The sequence below is a fragment of the Lactuca saligna genome, chromosome 8 (assembly GCF_052625555.1).
Source record: "Lactuca saligna cultivar CGN05327 chromosome 8, ASM5262555v1, whole genome shotgun sequence".
NCBI classification, from domain to species: Eukaryota; Viridiplantae; Streptophyta; class Magnoliopsida; order Asterales; family Asteraceae; genus Lactuca; species Lactuca saligna.
The window spans coordinates 146,743,951-146,763,946 of NC_136424.1; the positions used below are offsets into that span (position 1 = coordinate 146,743,951).

The 19,996-nt window shown below is 35.2% G+C and overlaps 1 protein-coding gene across 1 annotated transcript; it reads left to right on the forward strand.

Moving 5' to 3' along the window:
• The first annotated feature begins 18,321 nt into the window (after positions 1 to 18,321).
• LOC145010166 (uncharacterized) lies at positions 18,322 to 19,232 on the forward strand. The gene is made up of 2 exons (XM_078968740.1): positions 18,322 to 18,766; positions 18,847 to 19,232. Exons 1-2 carry the CDS (start codon positions 18,322 to 18,324, stop codon positions 19,230 to 19,232), a joined length of 831 nt encoding a protein of 276 aa, XP_078824866.1.
• Positions 19,233 to 19,996: the final 764 nt, after the last annotated feature.

Below are 19,996 nucleotides of genomic sequence, written 5' to 3' on the forward strand. Positions count from 1 at the left end.
TATATCAGAGATAGAACCGGAAGGTTCACAGAGCTAGGACCAGAGGTTCCATAGAGTTAGGGTCCAAGGGCCCACAGAGTTATAGCCTCAAGTGGCTAGTATGTGTTATGTATGGTATTTTGGGGAACTAACTAAGCTTTATGCTTACAACATTATCTGTTATGTGTTTCGGTTACCAGTGATGATCGCGAGAAGGCGCCGGCATGATTCGTACACACACATGGGATTTTATGTATTTTGATCTTGGGAAATATTTTGTGAAACAAAGATATGATACAATGGGATTTTGTTAATAAATTTTTTTGGAAAATGTGTTTCAAAATGCAAAAAATTGTTTAAAATTTTACGGTGTTACAGATTGCCCTTTGATGCTAAAAATCATACCAGGTGACTGGAAACCCAAAATAAAAATTACTTTACCCTTTTCCGAAAAAAAACATGCCAAGTAGGCATATCAGATGCAAGGTCTCTAATTTGATGGATATGTAAGAAATCTCAGTCTCCCTTTCAAATACTGGTTGACCAATGCAAACACAAACACAAGCAGGACCAAAATAGACACAAATAATCATAAAGTTTTGGCATTTGGAGAGAGAGAGAGAGAGAGAGAGAGAGAGAGAGAGAGAGAGAACTATAATATAGGAAGAGACACAAAGTTTTCTTTGCTTCAGCCTTCTTCAAGAAGTATAACTAATCCCAATCACAACCTATATAAAGAAATCATTATTAGCAATATGTTGTAAAATACAATATCTTAAAGAGATGCAAAGTGGATGGACATGCACATGTTACTTGTTTTTCTTAAATATGTATTTATTGATCAAACACATTTTTAATAAGATAAAAAAAAAAACTCTAAATTCTGGTAATATTGCTATCAGTATGATTTATCTTGGAAAAGTCAAGGAAAAACTACAAAGTAGCCAACATTACATGTGGTACACAATCCCCTTTGTATAAATAAATGTGATAAACAACAACAAATTAATATTATCATGAGATAAAAATATTGCAATTGGAATTCCTAGAATTATGTGGAATTACTTTAAAACCTAAACACGTAAGAGTTGCTTGAAGCTTGGGCACATCCTCATATGATACATTGTTGAAAACCCCATCAAGATTTATATCTCCTTTCATGCTTGATCTTTTTATTATGAAACCATCCATGTTTGACAAACTGTAATTAGAAAAAATCACAGCAATTCTTAGAAATGAACAATAAAAAGAAGAATATTAGTAGAAGTCCATTAAAGCCATAATGAAAATGGAGTATCAACAAGAGTATGTCATGAGTCACGAATATAAGAGGCTACAAAATAGCATGAAAAAACAATTAAGAAGGTGAGTTCAAGTAAAAGTTTAAGTGATTTCATGGTATATACCAAACAAAAGACAAAAATCAGAACCCAATGGAGTTTAATCAAGAAATAATTCTCTTAAACATTTCATCGAGCACCTCGTAGGGTAAAATTTGTGAATATAAGAATCAACATTAAAGGTAGTATTTAAGATCCGAAGTTAAAAAATACCAAATATCATGGTTATACAAACAAAGGTTTTTTAAGTTACGTTAGCCTAATATAAGAAACAACACGAAAATGATAAACCTGAATCAAAAAACCATAGGATAAAATATGAAGGTAGAGCTGAAGTGATTCACGTAACATTCAAAAACTAAAAGTAATTAGTACTTCTCACCTTTTGAGGAAATACAACGGATTAACAAATTCACAGATATGCGATAATTTGGGGATACATGGTTTGATCAGATGTGAGGTCTGATTCGTGCAATAGTGTGAGATAGATTGTTTGGTGGTGATTGGTGGTTTGATGGGTGGTTGTGTCGATGCACCAGGAAGGGAGATTGGGATAAATAGTGAAGAGAATGGGGGAATCTGGGATGCCAATTGAATTTGAAATCATTTGTTCTCTAACTTCTACCGCAATCACTCCTAAAATCACGCAAGTTAAAGATTCAAGGAGATATGTATGCAACTCGGGGGCGAGATAGAGAAAAGATAACCAATTTCAAAAAATTAAGAATCAATTTAGAGAAAAATGGTGGTGGAGACAACGGTGTGTGGTGGTGAATGTCGCCTTCCAGGGAAGAGAAAAGGAAAAGAGTGGTGGTAGGGGTGGCTACGTTAGCTGGGGAAGGATATGGAAAGGTTGAGGAGCAACGCATCAGATTATTTGTATTTATGGTGTTGAGAGAGGTCGTGTTAAGAGAGGTAAGTGTTCTTAGGGTTCTTCTATTAATGGAGGAAAACGGGAAATGATTTAAGTAAAGGAGATGCAAACCCTCATATAAGGGAATATGAACCAGAACTGGACGATTTTCGCAGGGATCTACAGCTTCAAAGACGACTCACTTTCTAACGATGACGAATTTGTGGTGGTACATTGGTTGTGCCCGTGTGAGTGAATAGTGAGATAGGAGATGTTGTATGAAGTATACTTGGTGTTGACAGATTCAATTGATTTTTACTTATTCAAATGGATGAAATTGAGGGAATGTTGTTTAACGTTGTTGACTGATTCACCATGTTGACCAGATTGGATTTCATAGCATAAAGTCATTATACATAATGTGTAATGGTTTGTACCTCTTAAAATTCAGCCTTTGACCAAATATGGATATTAAGGTATAATATATATATATATATATATATATATATATATATATATATATATATATATATATATATATATATATATATATATATATATATATGCTATGTGCCATTCTCACTAGACCAGAGGATCCAACGAGCTAGACCGGACCAGAGGGTCTAACGAGCTACGGGACTGGAGGGTCCCGCTGAGATACACTGACCAGAGGGTCGTACAGAGTATAGCCTCGAGTGGCAAATTGTTGTATGTGGTATTTTGAGGAACTCATTATGCATTCATGCTTACCGTATTATGTGTTATGTGTTTCAGGTACCCCGGAGGATCGCGGGAAGGCATTGGCATGATTGTACGCACACTCGGGATTTGGAGTTATGTTTGTGGATCCTGGATTTGAACAATTGTTTTGAAAACTTGTATTGGGTTTTGAGAATTAATGTTCAGTCATGTGTTTTTATTAATAGTAAAAATGTAAATTTTGGTTTGAAAAATCATGTTGTTACACCTGGGATGTTTTTACTCTTATATATTGACAAATGATTAGGATGTTTTGAGAATAATGACTTATGACTTGATTTAATGTTTTTATAACTATGGTTTTATTAATGATTTAATGTGAAAATTTTGGACTGTATTTTAGGGATGTTACAAGTTGGTATCAGAGCCTTGGTTTGAGGGATTAAGGCACACTCTCGGGTGTGTCTGAACTCAAACTAAGGAATTAGTATAGAAAAATTCAAAAGAAAATCATTTTTATATAAATAAAAGTTTGAAAAGAGAAAAGGGTGTGGTGCATGCAATCATCCGAGCTCAAGTAAGTACTCCCAAAATACCCATACAAATTTATGGTATGTGTTTTTTTATGAGAACTGCAAGCTAGATTAGGACTAAGGATCTAGGAAGGATGCCTTCTGTTTCTGTTATATGTGTATCAGCTTTATGAACTGTATGCTAGTATAGATTAGTCAGTGATATGATGGGCTTATTGGATATGCTTTATTATGTTTACTCAATGCTCGAATGCTGTTTGTTTTGCACTTTTAAGAGTTCTAGTTATCTTTTACTAACTAGTAAATGAATATGTTAAGTTACATATTGCAAGGACTAAATAATTTGAGAAGGTTAGGTCTAGCTCTATTTCGCAGCTCTTGTTTGACTCCAACCATTGTAAGGTAGGATCTCTCATTCAAAGAATTATCTAGTCTTAGTGATATGTAATGGTATTCTTGAGCTAGTTAGGGGGAGATAGTAGGGACTTCTTATGCAGTTGATGGCGGAGAGTGGGATGGTGATTACCTAAGGCAAGCCTAGGATGAGTTTAGCACGTGAAGCAGTAGTAAAAGAAGAGACTTGGTGGAATCAAGGCAGTTCTTGAGAAAAGTATGGATAGATGTGGAAGGTAGTAACGGCCCGTATTACTAAAAGCAGAGGATCCGTAGACTAGTCAAGGAGGGCTGAGATAAAAAGAAGGAAACTTGTAGTGTATGTGATCCCGCAATAGTGATCATTATTCTAATAGTTGTTATGATATTTTGCAGCATGGTGACGCTGTGTGGTAGACCAGTGGACAGTTCAGGTGCAGGTGAGGGATCAAGTTCGGGCTCTAGAGTCGGGAAGCTGGATGAGCAGATGAGAGAGATTATTTTAGCTAAGAATATGTGCAGTATTTTAGAACAGACTCCTATGATATTTTTTACGATCAAGGAGGGAATTATAATATTTTGGATGAGAGGTTGGGTTCTTTCCGCATCGAGATGGCGGCCATGATGGGGGCACACATGTTAACATTCTGGAAGTTCAGAGCTTATGGAGCTCCAGGCGATCATGGGGCTAAGGACCCCATTGTTAGCAGCTGATGGTTGGTAGATGTCGCCAATGCCTTTCGTTCCATCCGATGTCTTAAGAGGGACAAGGTCCGAATCGCCTCCTGTCTTAGGAGTAGATTAGATTTTCCGGTTCAAAAAAAAAAAAAGGATTGGTAGAATGATCAAAACCCAACAGTGGTATCAGAGTCATGGGTTGTTTTCTTTTATATTGATGCAAATGGTTTATTTTCTAAGTTGAAAAAAAACATGACGTTTATCAAAATTTTAAGATAATTACTTGTTTTTGTGAAAACTAATTATTTGTAAAATTTGAATCATTTTCTATATGAGTTAAATTAGGTCAAATTTAGTAAAGGATAAAATGATATACTTATTTTATTAGTTTTAAAATGTTGATCTAAAGAGTTTTTTGAAACCTCCATAAGTTATGGATATGAAAAGGTTTAAAAAAATGATTCAAAGTTTTTTTTATGGAGTTACAAAACTTGGTGTTAATGTTTTACAGAATTCCATAACTTGTTCTTAAGTTATGGAACATGAACAAGTTTCATCATTAAACAAACATTAAACTCCATAAGTTATGGAATCCAATAGTTTTTTTTTTTTTTAAATTATCTTGACTCTTATGAGTTGATTTAGATTAATAGAAAATTATGTGATAATATGTTTTCAATCCAATTTAATCTAAGATTCGATTCTAAATTGTGTTTTTGTAACTTGTCCTCAAGTTACATGAAAAGTTACATTTAAGTTTCTTAAAACTCATAAAAGATGGCAAAGGTTACAAAATGAAGTGTCTTGTTTTCATTAAATGGTTTTATGACTCCATAACTTGTCCTCAAGTTATGGGGGTTCAAGAGACACTTCATTAAGTAATAAAATGTGTAAATTTAATTAATTCCATAAGTTACAAAATAAAGAAAAGGTACTTTCTTTTATTAGTTTAAATCTTCAATAACTTGTCCTCAAGTTATGGAACTTGAAGAGTCTTTTAATTAAAAGTACTTTAAACACATAAGTTATGAAATTAATTCTTTTTGAGTAGTTTCAAAACATGCCCTCAAGTTTTGGAATTTGAAAAAGTTTTCACTTATGAATACTTTAATTCCAAGTTCGCCCTTAGAATATTAAAAGTTAAAATTCAACCCGTATACTTTATAATATTATAAGTTAATATATATATATATATATATATATATATATATATATATATATATATATATATATATATATATATATATATATATATGTATAATAGTAAAGTCAGTCTTACCGTTTGTAGGCCTCATTCACCAAACCGGTCTATAAGGAGGTATAAGGTTACTGCCTATAAAATGGTAGTTTAATTGGTGTCCACTCTCACCTACCGCTTCCTTGACTGGTGGAGGATTGTTAGCCGAACGGGTAGGACAAAGACTATATATTCTCCCTTCATTAAAAGTATTAATGATAAATACTAAGTAACTAAACCTCTTATAAATACCCAATCTTAGTTACTTAGGAAAATGTGAATAAGGTGCTAATCCATGAAATTACACTTTGCACTTTGTTTAAGTCGGTTAGTGGAGCGTGTGTGGTTAATCAGCACACTAACTCATATTTAACAAGGTAGGCAAAGGGTAACTTAATGTTTATCATACTATCGATGGAGCGTGTGTGGTTAACCGGCACATCGATTGAGGGGTAAACACTTAAGGGTACCAAGTAATTTGCATGGTTACTTCACACCTTGTTTTGTTATCCTCGGCATCCCAGTCACAAAACCTGAAGGGCACACTCGAGATTGAAACATGCCATTAAATAGTTCAATGAATCTCAAAAGATCTAGGAGTTTCAAATCCAAGTAAAACCTAATTAAATTATTTCGTTTTCATGGTGAAAATTGGTGAATCATCATTCATCTACCTTCAAATATTCTATAGCTTGGATTACGACATCCCTCTTCCAAGTTATAAAATATTATGTTGGGTCCTCGCCTTAATATTACATAATTGGGGTGTTATATTAAGGACTTTAAATCAACTATCTTAAATATCTCCCAAAAAGATGTCTAGTTCAAACATCTATGATCTTCCCAAATCTCTTGGAACTTAACGTCCTCCACCTCCTCCAATTATTCTCCCTATCCCACAAGTTCAAGGTCACTCTATCCCTATTGGCAAGCAAGGTCTATGTGTGGTCGCATCTTGGAGATGAAGTCACATGTTGACAAGCCGGGAGAGTTGGGTGTCAAAGTATTGAGAAAGTTGGTGGTTCAATCACTTTCTAAGTTACATAGTGAGTTCCTTCGGGACACCTATGAGACATACTTTGACAAGACCCTTAATGATCTTATCAATTTGCTTGGTACTACTGAATCAACAATGATTTGGAATGCTATTAAAGCAAATTTGATTAGAAGATCGACTTCCCAAAACTTTATAGACATTGACAATGATGACACTGGAAATCCAGAAAAAGCATTCTCTTCCCAATTGAAAGGGATTGGCCATAGTCAACTCGGTTGACCAAATGGTAAAGAGAAAGGCTAAGTCTGAGATTGTCCCATGTATCATTCCCAAAGGGTCCATATGGTTCTATTGCCAAAAGGAAATAGCATTGGTTGCAAAGCTGTCAATTTTACCTGAAAGATCATAAGGCTAGTAAAGTCAATAAGTTTGACTCTACTTCAGGTAAAGTCCACTATCTAACTCGATTGAGTTTCTATTCTAAGTTTCTTATTACATGATGTGACTGGGTCACATGTTTATGTTTTAAGAATCAAAGGAAAAGTGAAGGAAACTTAAAGAAAGAGTATGCTGAATGTAACCGCGAAGATGGATTTCTATCGCTTGGATGAAGATTGAATTCTTGAGCTACTTCTTAGGAGTTATGATAGATGGCTAGGAAACATGTACTAGCATAGTTTTCATTTTCAAGTTGCATTGTAAAGAAAAGTTTTTCCGCATTTTAAAATAAATAAAAGTTTGTTTTACTTTATTTTTATCTCCTTACAATGGCATTCATGAAAACTTGATGTTTGTATGTTTATAGCAATATTGGAAATATGAATTTGATTCTTTCATTTGTGGCAATGTCTAAATTTACCAAACAAGGAAAGATTCTCATCACCCAAGTTTCAATTGGATCGAAACTTGGAATCATGCAAGTTGTATAGTATGATGAATGAGAAGTTTCAAGCATTGGAAAATTAAGACTTATTACTTGTTCACATGGATGTGTGAGTCAAATAAAGGACTAAGGGATCAAGTACACACTCTTGTGCACTGATCAAGCCCACCACAAATGATCATTAATAATATTCATCATGATTTACTAAAGTTTATTAAATATGATTATACTTACAATCTTAAGTATAATTCTGAGACATTAGAAAAGTTTCAATGTATGAAAGAACGAATAAGAATAATCAAATTTCGCAGAAAGATAAAAGTTTCTCAAATCTAAAAAGATGGGAGAGTACTTTAGTATCATGTTCATGATCATCTTAATGATTAAGATACAATATCACAATTGATCCTCTAAGGTCATATTAGTTCATTTTTATAACTAAGAAGAGGATTCATAAGTTGATGAAATGGTTAAATCAAAGAGATGAGTCATACTTTGTTCCAAAACAATTCTTAGAGTCATACTCCAAGATTGTAACTTACGTGACATATCTTAAAGAAGGTTTATTAACACTAGTCAAATGTAAGAGTAAACGGTTAGCTACTCTTGTACATTTGAAATTGCTAAGTTGTGATGTTTTGGATAAAACAAAGACCAACTTAGACCAATTGTGTGAAGTGTTTGTCTTGATAAAGAATCCGCACTATCTCTTGTATATTTGGCAAGTGAGTCTTATATGTCAAGAGGATAGTGGGAGTCCTAAAGCACTTGAAAGTTTCAAGACCTAATCAAGAATAAAACTTTAAATTCTTCACTAGCACACGACTTGAGGTGTATAACCTATCGTGTTGACATTTCAGTGCCTATTCAAGTTGACAATGCATAGTAGTTCTGAGAGTTCTCAATTGGTAGCACAGCTACTTCGAAGCTATGGCAGGCCCTTGTCGTAAGGTTTATCTCCGACTCATGAAAATGATGGTGAGGAAATTATTTCACTAAGTAGATTTTAAGTAGATAGCAATTGTGATATTTGCAGTTCTCAAAGTCGTTAGTAGAGCGTGCATGGTTAACCAGCATATAACATTGACTTATGAGAAATGGAAAAAGGTCTAAACAATTGAGACTATGATTACGAAATTCCTTTTCATAGTTATGAAATTGTTTAGACAAACCTATGAGCTATCTAAGATATGGTGTATAATTTTGATAAAGCCTTATCAAAGCAATCTAGTATCACAAATCTGAACTTTGGTAAGAAAGTCAATAAAGTATTGATTTCAAGAAGTCCTGTAATTTTTGGATACATGTCAAAGCTAGTGGGAGCATAATTGTTATGCTAATAATCATCATGTTAGTGGGAGCATGATAATTATGATAAGTATTGCAAGTTAGCAATGTTAATTACAGAAAATAAAACTTCAACTCGTGAGGTTGCAAGGGTTGAAAAAGTTGTTTTGCTATAATTAAGGGAGAGAAAATTATACTTCATTTCAATTCTAAAAGGTTTAGATTGAGATTTTAATCGTTTTAGTCAAGAATATATATATATATATATATATATATATATATATATATATATATATATATATATATATATATATATATATATATATATATATATATGAATTTCATGTTGGATTGGCTCAAATTAAGGAAATTCTATATATTGCATTCTCAAAATTTGGTTATGATTACAACATCCCTCTTCATAGTCAAAATTTTAAAACATGGCAAACAAAAATTATTGTAGCAAAATACTGGTCTAGAATCATGTCTTTATGTGAGACATTATGAATCGTGTCTCGTTTGCCTTGGGTACAAGATCGATTGCATGTGCTATAATATTTATCCTTTTTAAATTTTCCAAATGCCTTGGGGCATCAAGGGGGAAAAGGTCTAGAGTTGGATATGACTAAAGTGATTAAGCAATTGTCAAGGACAATCTAAGGTTTTACCAAAGATTGGTTGCTCAAGGATAGTTGGAAGTATATTGTTAATATTGGAAGGAGCATATTGACATATTCTGGAAAAGAGACAACTCTTGTTTAGAAGTAGTAGTCAAAATAGGAATATGGAGTTGTCTCCATAGGTGGAAGTTATATGTGTAAGATTAGAAAACTTAATGCAAGAAGGATATTCAAAGCAATGTGCTTTGAAACTTCATCTCCATGGAATTGATCTCCATTGGAATAATCTATAATGACTGTTGATAAGTGTTTGTGACTTTGTACAAATTCATTACAAGAGGGTTTGTGCATTTAAGTTTAAAATCTAAACAAAGTTTGGTAAATGTTAGGAATTTGGAATTCTTACATTTTTTATAAGGATTTGGGAGTGTGAAAAGAGAATCATTGAAAGTACGTTCAATCGATCTATTTCACAAAGTAATGATCATAGACAAACATATAGTGTATACTTGATGTACTGAAAAGCTATTGTTTAGAAAATATAGTGTACATGCTTGGAGCATGGGACAACTATTGTTTTTTAAATTCAAGTATAAAGTTGATAAAATCGAAATAATGAATAATGAGTAATCAGTATGGTGATAAATAAAAGGTGTTTTATTTATATTCATAGTTTTGATACCATATTAGATTCATTTTTTCTTGTGTTTCATTTTGCATGTTTTGACTTCCAGAATAAACTAGGTTATTCTTCCTGAATAACTAAGTTATTCCAACCATCCACAATCGGTTATATGTTGGAAGTAGATATGAATCAAGACTGTCATGGGTTGTCTTGTAGAGGTCCAAGTTAGTGGACAAAGTGGTGCTACAACACTCATGAGTGCTCATAAGTTTTGATATTTTGGATTCAACCCGAGCTCATTTGAATTACTTCATGGATTTTATCATGAGTGATCATGAGACGATAATATCTTATATTCTTCAAACCTAGAGATATGAGTTGTTACTATGAGTTGATAGTACATTGATTGCACGAAAATGCATTGGTAACTCGATGTTATAAAACATGCCTTTGTGTATGAATCAACAAGTACTAGAACAACCCATATGAGTTGAAGTTTATCCATTCCTTTTACCTTTGGGATAAAAGCGATCTTTGTGGGCCCCTTGATGATTTAGTGATGACACATGTGAGTGCTTGGCCAAGCCCGGACTGATGTGATTTGTTCAATCAGTCAGTCGTCATAAATCGAAAATTGGGAAACAACAAATAGACAGAGAGAATGATTATTAATCCATGTCTTAGTCCATATGATATCTAGAATAGAGGAATATATGATCCCTTATCTAATGGACAAGTCATTGAAAAGGTCAGAGTTTAGTTACAAGATAAGAGTTCGACAGTGGCTTTTGAGAGAAACGATTGCTAGTTGGGTTTCGAAGTCATACGCAATAATAGTTTTAAACTTATCCAAGTGGGAGACTGTTGGATTAATATCTAAGTCCATAACTATATTTGGTATGTACTTGACCCGACCCGGCATGATCCATTTGGGTTGCATGGCATCATGCACTTGGATAGACTAAATGAGAGAAATAAGACACTTATGGTTATTAATATATTATAAGTTCTAATATATTAATAATAAGAATAATAATATTGAATTAGTATTGATCAACAATTAATTTAGAATTAATTATGTGATTAAAAGGAGACTAATTAAATATATCGGTTCATTTTGTAAATCATCCATAACTTATATAGTGGGCCAACGCTCCATGGATAATCAAGTTGGGTTAAACCCATAGGATGCTCCATGGAGGTTACATAACCCATGGGTCATGGAAATGAAAGGTCATGACAATTATAGTTTACATGGTGTAACCCTAATTGTAATAGACTATATAAGCATCATATTATTCACCAAAATCGGCCACTAGTGTGTGTAAAAGAAGGGCTAGCCGATTTCATGAAGTGTGGATTTCTCTCTAAGTTATTCTAAGAGCATTTAATGTTGAGTGAGCCATTTGAGGTGTTACATTTGATGCACTAGGAACTCAATCCCCATGGAGTCAAGCTACACGACAAGAGCTATGTATTCTATCTATATTGTTACCCAAGTATCTATAATTGTATTCTAGATAGGGTAATACCTTGGAATATTAGTATTTGCATGTATATTAGAGAAAAAATAGATCCAAGGTATTTAGGGTTGCATCTACACCATAGGAGTGTTAGAATGCTCAAAACCCAACAATAAGTGTTGGTTACCAATAAGATTGATCACTGGATGATAAGAGGGATTGAGGATCTTTCCAGCCGGGTGTGCTATAAGATGTTAGTTGAACCAAAGTGGGGGAGGGTTCTCCAAGGATTCAGGAGCAGAAGGAAGTGTGGATTTAGGATGAGTCGCATTTTCGTCATGAAGGAAGGTAGCCCAAGTGTCTGATTGGATTGAGGGGTATGTGAGTTGGGAGTTTAGGAAACTTCCCAACATAGGTTTCGCATCTTTTGGTGTTCGATAGTTGGTTTTGGGAATCAGGTTGACGAAATTCCTGTTAGGACGTGAGTTCATCCTGAATGTTAGGTTGTGTGCATGATCGACGTGGAAAGTTTTGTAAGACTGTGGGACAGTCGTAGCATTCACTAGCAGCAAGATAGTGTGGGAAGTGTTGTAAGACTGTGGGTTAGCTATGACATTCTTTAGCAGCCAAATAGCAAAGTGTAGGCGAGGGCTTGTATCTCCTAGTGAGTGGAGTGTGGACGGGAGCCCGTATCTCCTACTTAGTGGAGTGTAGGCGGGGGCCCGTATCTCCTAGCCAGTGGAATGTAAGTGAGACGCGTATCTCCTAGTTAGCGTGATTAGAATCAGGAATGGATATGTAGATAGAGTTCAAGGGAGTTGTACCTGCGTAGCCCTAGATAGGTGAGACCTGGACGTAAGACCACTCAATAGTATCGTTTGGGTGAAACTCGTGGACGAGGCCCGTGTGATTGTAGCAAAGCAGGTGGGACCTACCAGAGACTGTGCGGTCGAGATATGGGATCGAGGATTACAAGATTTATCAGCCAAGAGTGGTAAGGTAGACATAACAGTTTCGATAGCCAAAGTCTCCTTTGGAAGTCCTTGGGAGCGAATCAGAGGGTGATCATCGGCTCAATAACCGGGTGGAATCTGATATTCCAGATAGTGGACAGATAAGTTTGGACACGGGAGGTCCCATTTACTTCGGAAGGTATAGAAGAAGTAGTGTGATGTTCAGATAGAAGTAGTGATTATGAGGGTTGTAGTGCGTAGGGTAGCTTGCGGATCAGAAGAGCGAAGACACGTACAGTTGGATTAAACAATCTCAGGCTAATTGATTTGACCGTGTTGCGTAGCTCTCGTATGAGTCTCACCGTTGCAGGGATGAATCTTCTACTCGAAGGATTATCTAATCCCTTTGTCAAGTTTAAGTATTCTACAAGTGGTTATCGACAGAGATTTTGTTTCTGATGGTAGCATCGAGATAGAGTGGGAAGTTTTACATTCGAATGGTATTTGATGTGTTTTTTGGCATGGTAGTTTTTGTAGCATAGGTGGCCCGTCAGGGAGACAAACCATTATAGATTTTAGATCTCGGAAAGATAGAACTAGTCCTCAATATGACAATAAGGATAATCTTTCACCAGATCTGGAAGGTTTCAATGCTTGGGTTTCGTTGCCTTGGAAGGCCATCAATTGCTCAAGATGATAGTAGTACTTACAAGATGGCGAGTGTCGGTGGAGGTGGGAAACACCAATTGCTCCAAGACATGTAGGATGAAGGTTGTGGGCGTGGCGTGTGAGATGATTGCAAGGTAGGTGATAGTAGCAGACTTCGAGGATGTAGTCCAGTTTAAGTGGGGGAGAGTTGTAACACGCGGTAACGAAGAATCTAAATAAGTAAAGATATTATGGAAATTGAGGTCAACTCGTCGAGTGCAAAGGGATAACTCGACAAGTAGAAATAATTTTTTCGTACGTAGGTTGAGAGACTAACTTGATGAGTTAGGGAGGACCAACTCAGTTGGTCTGGGTTTGGGAAACCCTAAATTTGGGGTATGCACCATATTTAAGCCTCTTAATCCCCACTTTATGGCCTCATTTCCATTCTCCATTTTCCAAACCCTAATCCACGAAACCCTAATGCTTGTAATTAAGCTAATTTTAAGTGAACCGTGTGTGATTAGAAGCTTGTAGAAGAAGAAGAAGCTAGAGGAATCCAAGAGAAGATTGTAGATCCAGAAGTAGCATCTCATCCTAGTCCTTTTCTAGTAATTAAGCCTCTAACTTGCCTAGTAGTCTCTTAGATCTCCTTATTTTCACTTTATGAGGGTTTTGGTCCAAGAAGCTTAGTCCTTGGGAAATGGACATCACAAGTGACTTACCTTCCAGATCTGGGGCCGAGAAGGGGTTTCATGGCATAAAGGTGCAAAATTTATGACTATGGAAGCCCCATGAAAGCTTTAAGGACTTATTATGGCCTTTTTAGCCCTAAAAGGCCATGCATGGAAGGAATGACTAAGGCTTTACGTGTTCAATTGATGTCTAGGACCTAGATCTCAATTTTTATGTTTTGGTTGGGGGTAATATGGCCTCTGGACAAAGATCTATGTCCTAAAGAACTAGGGTTTGAGCTAAACCCATTAAGAAGGACCAGTAGCGGGTTAGGATGGCCCTTTTAGTATGTAGAAGAAGTATGGAGTTTGGATCTAGATACTAGGGGCTCGGGGAGTCCGGAGAGGGACTCGACGAGTTGAGTCGGTTTGTCCTGATTTTTTACAAGGCGCAACTCAACGAGTCTAAAGAGGGACTCGATAAGTTGACTCGTTCTATCACGATTATGAGTAGCGAGAGAACTTGGCGAGTCAGGAGGATGACTCGATGAGTTGAGTCAACTCGAGGTGTTGACTTTAACTTTTACCAAGCGGTGACTTTGACCAGAATGTTGACTTTCACCAGGGGTAAAATGGTCATTTTACCCTAAGAAGGATTATCAGCTCTTAACTAAGTATTATGTGGGTAATGATAGCTCGGGTAGTCGAGAGATCTGTAGTTTGGGGATCTGTCTGTTAGCAGCCAAAGGTTCACTCACGGGATTCTGAAGTCAGCTTGTGATGTGAGTTTTTCCTTGTAGGAACGGGTCGAAGGCACCAATGCTGGATCATTTATGTATGTTAGCATATGTAGAATTTAAAATCAATGTCGGGGTTAGCCCGATGTAGCCTTTATGTTTCTGGATTTCGGTCCGATGTCAGGCGAGGCCCGAGGAAGGTTTATATGTATGTTTTAGAACTATGGTTTGATATCGGGTGGTACTCGAGGAAGGATTGTATGTTTAGTTATACTTGTTGTCTTTGTGATACTTGTATGTGTCTGGTAGGGAGGTGAGTGTGGGTGGGGTCCCGTATCTCATGACAAGCTGAGTGTGGATGGGGTTACCTATCTCATTATTAGCAGAGTAGGGTGGGGCCCAAGATAGATGGGGCCTTGAGACTAGCAGCTATAGTGTTGAGTTTGACTTTTATGTACTAGCATGATTATTATTATATGTTTTTATGTGTAAAGCGGGCGGGGCCTAGAGCTAGGTGGGGCCTGGTAGAAACAAATCTATATACCGAGCAGGGCTCGTTACCATGAGGGGCTGATGTCGAATTCGTTCGATGTTGGATAGGGCCCGAGTAGCAGGCTAGGCCCAATGTATGTTGTTGTGTGCTTATGTGTATGGTATGTGGTAGCTTGGGGAGACTCATTAAGCTTTGTGCTTACAGTTTTTAGTTTTGGTTTAAGGTACTTCTAGTAGCAAGGGGAAGAGCTCGGAATGACTGCAGTACACACACAATTTATGCAGCCTCAGATGTTTTTACTCTGATATATTTGAGATCCGATTAGGATGTTTTGAGAATAATGACTTATGACTTGATTTAATGTTTTTATAACTATGATTTATTAATGATTTAAAATGAATTTTTGGACTGTATTTTTGGGATGTTACAAATTACCTTATGATATGTTATGATATATTCTTATCGTTAATATTGAAAAATAATATTTTTCATGAAATAAATAATTTACAATTAATTACAAGATATACATATATATATATATATATATATATATATATATATATATATATATATATATATATATCAATAATCAAATTATTATAAATAATATATTTGCATCAAGTAGTTGTTAGGGTCCGTTTGTTTATCTCTTAATAGCAAAATTAAGAGGCAATGTCTGAAAAATTCAGATTCAGATCGTTTGTCTGCATCTTAATTTTTCCCTCTTAAAACTCTATTTGCCTCTTATTTTTTCAGATCTTGAGTCGTGTATGAAAAAAAAAACGCGTGCCTATTTTGCCCTAATACCCATCAAAAGCATTCAGCCGTTTTTCTTCCATTCACATCTGCTCCCAGCGACGATCCGAGTCGCTTCAATCTTGCATGTCGACGAACGTAGCCGCTGGAACGCAGTTGCTGCCACCGATCGTCCCTGGAACGAACCCGTTGCCACCGATCGTCCTCCCACCTCTCGCCGACGATTCAGGTATGTCGCTACTCCTCTTAAAATCGATTTATTTGCTATTCTTCTTTCTTCCTTCTTCTGAAATTCGTTTTCCTTGCTGCTCCCGAACTTGGAAATCAAAAATCAACATCATCTTATGTTATTTGTTCCTGATTTGATAAAAAAACGAAATCAAGTATGTTATTTGTTTCTGAAAATCGTTTTTTTGCTATTCTTCTTTCTTCCTTCTTCTGAAACCGATTTCTTGCTGCTCCTAAACATGAAAATCGAAAATCCAAATCATGTTATGTTATTTGTTCCTGATTTCTTCAAAAAACGAATTTTTTTTAATTTCCCTGCTATAAGTTCCTTAGTTGTTATATGTTGATGTTATTTGTTCAATGTTGATGTTATATGTTGATATTATTTCCATGCTATGAGTTCCTAATTTATTATTTCCCTGATATGAGTTCATGTTATGTTTGATTTTTTATATTCAATTGTTTATGTTCAATGTTTTTATGTTTTATTATTATGTTGAAATGTTGTTAAAATCATATTTGTGTTTGATGTTGTATTGAAATCATATATGCTCGTGTTGTTATTAGGAAATGTGCATTATATGTTGATGTTATACGCTGAGTTTGATGTTAAATGAACGAATCCTAATGTTTTCAATGGACATAATGAAATGTTGATATGTTCTATGTATAGGATTATATGTTGATGTTATCTGAATTTGTAATGCAGAATATGTTGATGTTATGTGTATTTGTAATGCATAACTTGTTGCTAAAACATGCATTTTTTTGTTGAATTGATCAAAGAAATGGGAGAAAAGAAGGATAGGATTAGTTGGAAGGTAGAAGGTGTAGAGAAAACATTTCTAGAAGCTTGTTTACGTGAAGTTACGATCAATGGACGGGAAGGGAGTAGTTTGAAAGCACTTTCTTGGAGAAATGTAGCCGAAACACTAAAAATTGAACATAACTTTATTGCCGACCAAAAACAAATGAAGAACCGTTATGACTACCTAAAGTCAAAGTTTGGTGCTTTTTTTGAAGTTAAAAAACAAAACCGGTAATGTGTACAATTCAACAACCAACACCTTTAATCTTTCCAAAGAAGAATGGGAACTAGAAGCGAAGGTATTTTGTTAATTTATAAAAAAATAGATTATATTGTTTTTAAATAATAAAATATTTTTTTCCAAATAGTCAAACAAACATGTGGATTCTTTGAGACGCACACCATTATCGTATCCCGACCTTTGCACACAGTTGTTTGAAGGCGTGACTGCGACATGCATGCATAGTTGGGGACCAATTTCTACCCTTCCCCGTCCTACTCAAGACTCAAGCCACTATAGTTTGCATGACTTTGATGACATCGATTGCACTCAACAAGAAACTGTAAGTCTCAGTGACGAGTCATCCGCTCAATCAAAAAAACAAAAGACTAAAGATACGGCAAAGAGTCAAAATAAAAGTAAAGACAAGGGTAAAGATAAGGGTAAAGATGCATCCAACTCAAGATTGCTTGAAATCGGTGAAGATATTGCCACAGTTGCTAAAATATTTGTAGAAAAGCATTCTTCTTCAAATTTGGATGTGTGTATGGAAAAATTGGAGAAGTTAGGATGGGGAATATTTGATCCAAGATACACTACTGTTGTTGCTCTTTTTGGTGAAAGTGTGGATAAGAGGCACGTGTGGTTAACCATTGATCCAACTATTTGTGAAAATTGGGTCAAGACTGTTGGAGCACATTATGGAATGTTTCGCTAAGTAGATTTTTTGAATGTTTGATGGTTTTTTTTGGATAACTAGATGTTTGGTCTAAGCTAGATGGCTTTTTTTGGATTACTTGATGTTTGGTTTGAACTAGATGGTTTTTTTTTTTTTTTTTTTGGATTACTTGACAATAATGACTTGATGTTTTGGATTACATGATGTTTTGGATTACTTGATATTAATGGCTTGATGAATTTTTATATTATATGTTGTTAATATAATTGTTATGTATTTTCTAAATAACAGATTGCTTATGGATTCGGATGAAGAAATTGCATTTTTCATGTTACTATGTTGCTATTGGTTGAATCTAGCATTCAACAGGATTGGAAGGGCAATTGATAATGATTCGGAAATGAGTGGTCATCAACATACACAAGAATTGTTACATGGAACTTCTACACAGTGTCATGACTTGATGCGTCTTTTACGTGAAGCATATGTACTTTTATGCAATCATTTTAGATGAAACAATTGGGTGCAAAGTAGTAGGCATATAAGCGTTGAAGAAAAGATGGGTATGTTCTTGACAACTATAGCACATAATAAACGGTTCAGGATTATCAAACGAAGGTTTCAACACTCCACAGAAACAATTCATAGATGCTTTCATGAGGTGCTAAATGCAATGATGATTTTTGCAAAAGAAGTTATAGTGCCAACGAATTCTAATGCAACCGTGAATTCCTCAGAGAGGCATCGTAAGCTAAAAGAAATCTTTCCTGGAGCAATAGGTGCGCTAGATGGAACTCTTGTACATGCAGTCGTGCCTGCTGATCAACAAACTAGCTATAGGGGAAGAGGGAAAGGTGAATGCTTTCAAAAAATTTTAGGAATTTGTGATTTTGATATGATGTTCACATTCGTATGGGCCGGTTGGGAGGGTATAACACATGATTCGAGAGTTTTGAAAGAAGTTGCATGTAACCCGACTTCAGGCTTTCCGTTCCCTCCTCCAGGTTTTTAATCCTTTTTAAATTTATTCCAAAATACAATATTAAATTTCTATATATAATACTTCCTTCACTCATGTGTATAGATAAATATTACCTTTGCGATGCTGCATACACCAACACTCGTGGATTTATGACTCCTTACCGCAACACGAGGTATTGGTTAGCCGACTATCGACGGCGACGTCCGTTAACCAAGGAAGAAAAATTCAATCATGCACATGCGCAACTCAAAAATGTTATTGAACGTGCTTACGGTGTTTTGAAGACGAGATTCCCAATCCTAAAGCGAATGGCTCCTTTTCCTTTTTCAGTGCAAAGAGATAGAGTCGTTGCTTGTTTTGCAGTCCACAATTTCATAAGGAAATGTGATATTCATGATGAGTTATTTATGGCGTTCGAGGAGAACAATGCTCAAGCACAAGGGGGGCAAAATGATGGCGAAAACATACACGATATGGAATGGGGTTGACAAGGCAATGAATACATGGATAATTTACGTGATCAGATTGCGAATCAATTGGGGTGAATTTAAATTTGTAGGATTTTATTTGGATTTTAGTATGTTTTTGTGGATTTAAAAATATTTATGTTTGATTTGGATTTGTGTTTAATTTTGATTTATGCTAAATTTCGATTTTATATGGTGTTTATATATTTTTTAATACATAATTAAAAATTTTTATTAGGTTATTTTCTAAATAAATAGTTGAATTTAATAAAAAATAAAACAGAAGGGTAAAATGGTCAATTTAATAATTCAACAGAACAATTCAGAGGTCCCAACCAAACAGCATGTTAAACATTCAGCTCTTAAAATTTCAGATCCTCTTAGAAATTCAGACCTTTTAAAAATTCAGAACTTAAAAATTCAGATCCTGCCAAACAGCCCCTTAGTATGACCATTTAGAAACATATATTATCAAACAATATCATTCTATAATGACTCTTGGGAATATAGATATGTGATTATATGTATGACATCTAGATAATACGACTTTACCCATCTGAATGAAGAGGAATTGGTGCAACAAACTCAGGCAATACTTTTGATTGTCAAGATACTAAGGAGACAAACCTGATGGTATATACCATCCTATTACTCATATTTCTACAAGTTGACACTACAACAACCAAGCACATAAAACTGGTGGCACCTACTGATCGAGAGGAAACAACATTTACTTGCAAGGGAATTGTAATTGAAATAACATCGCATCGAATATGGTATTACTT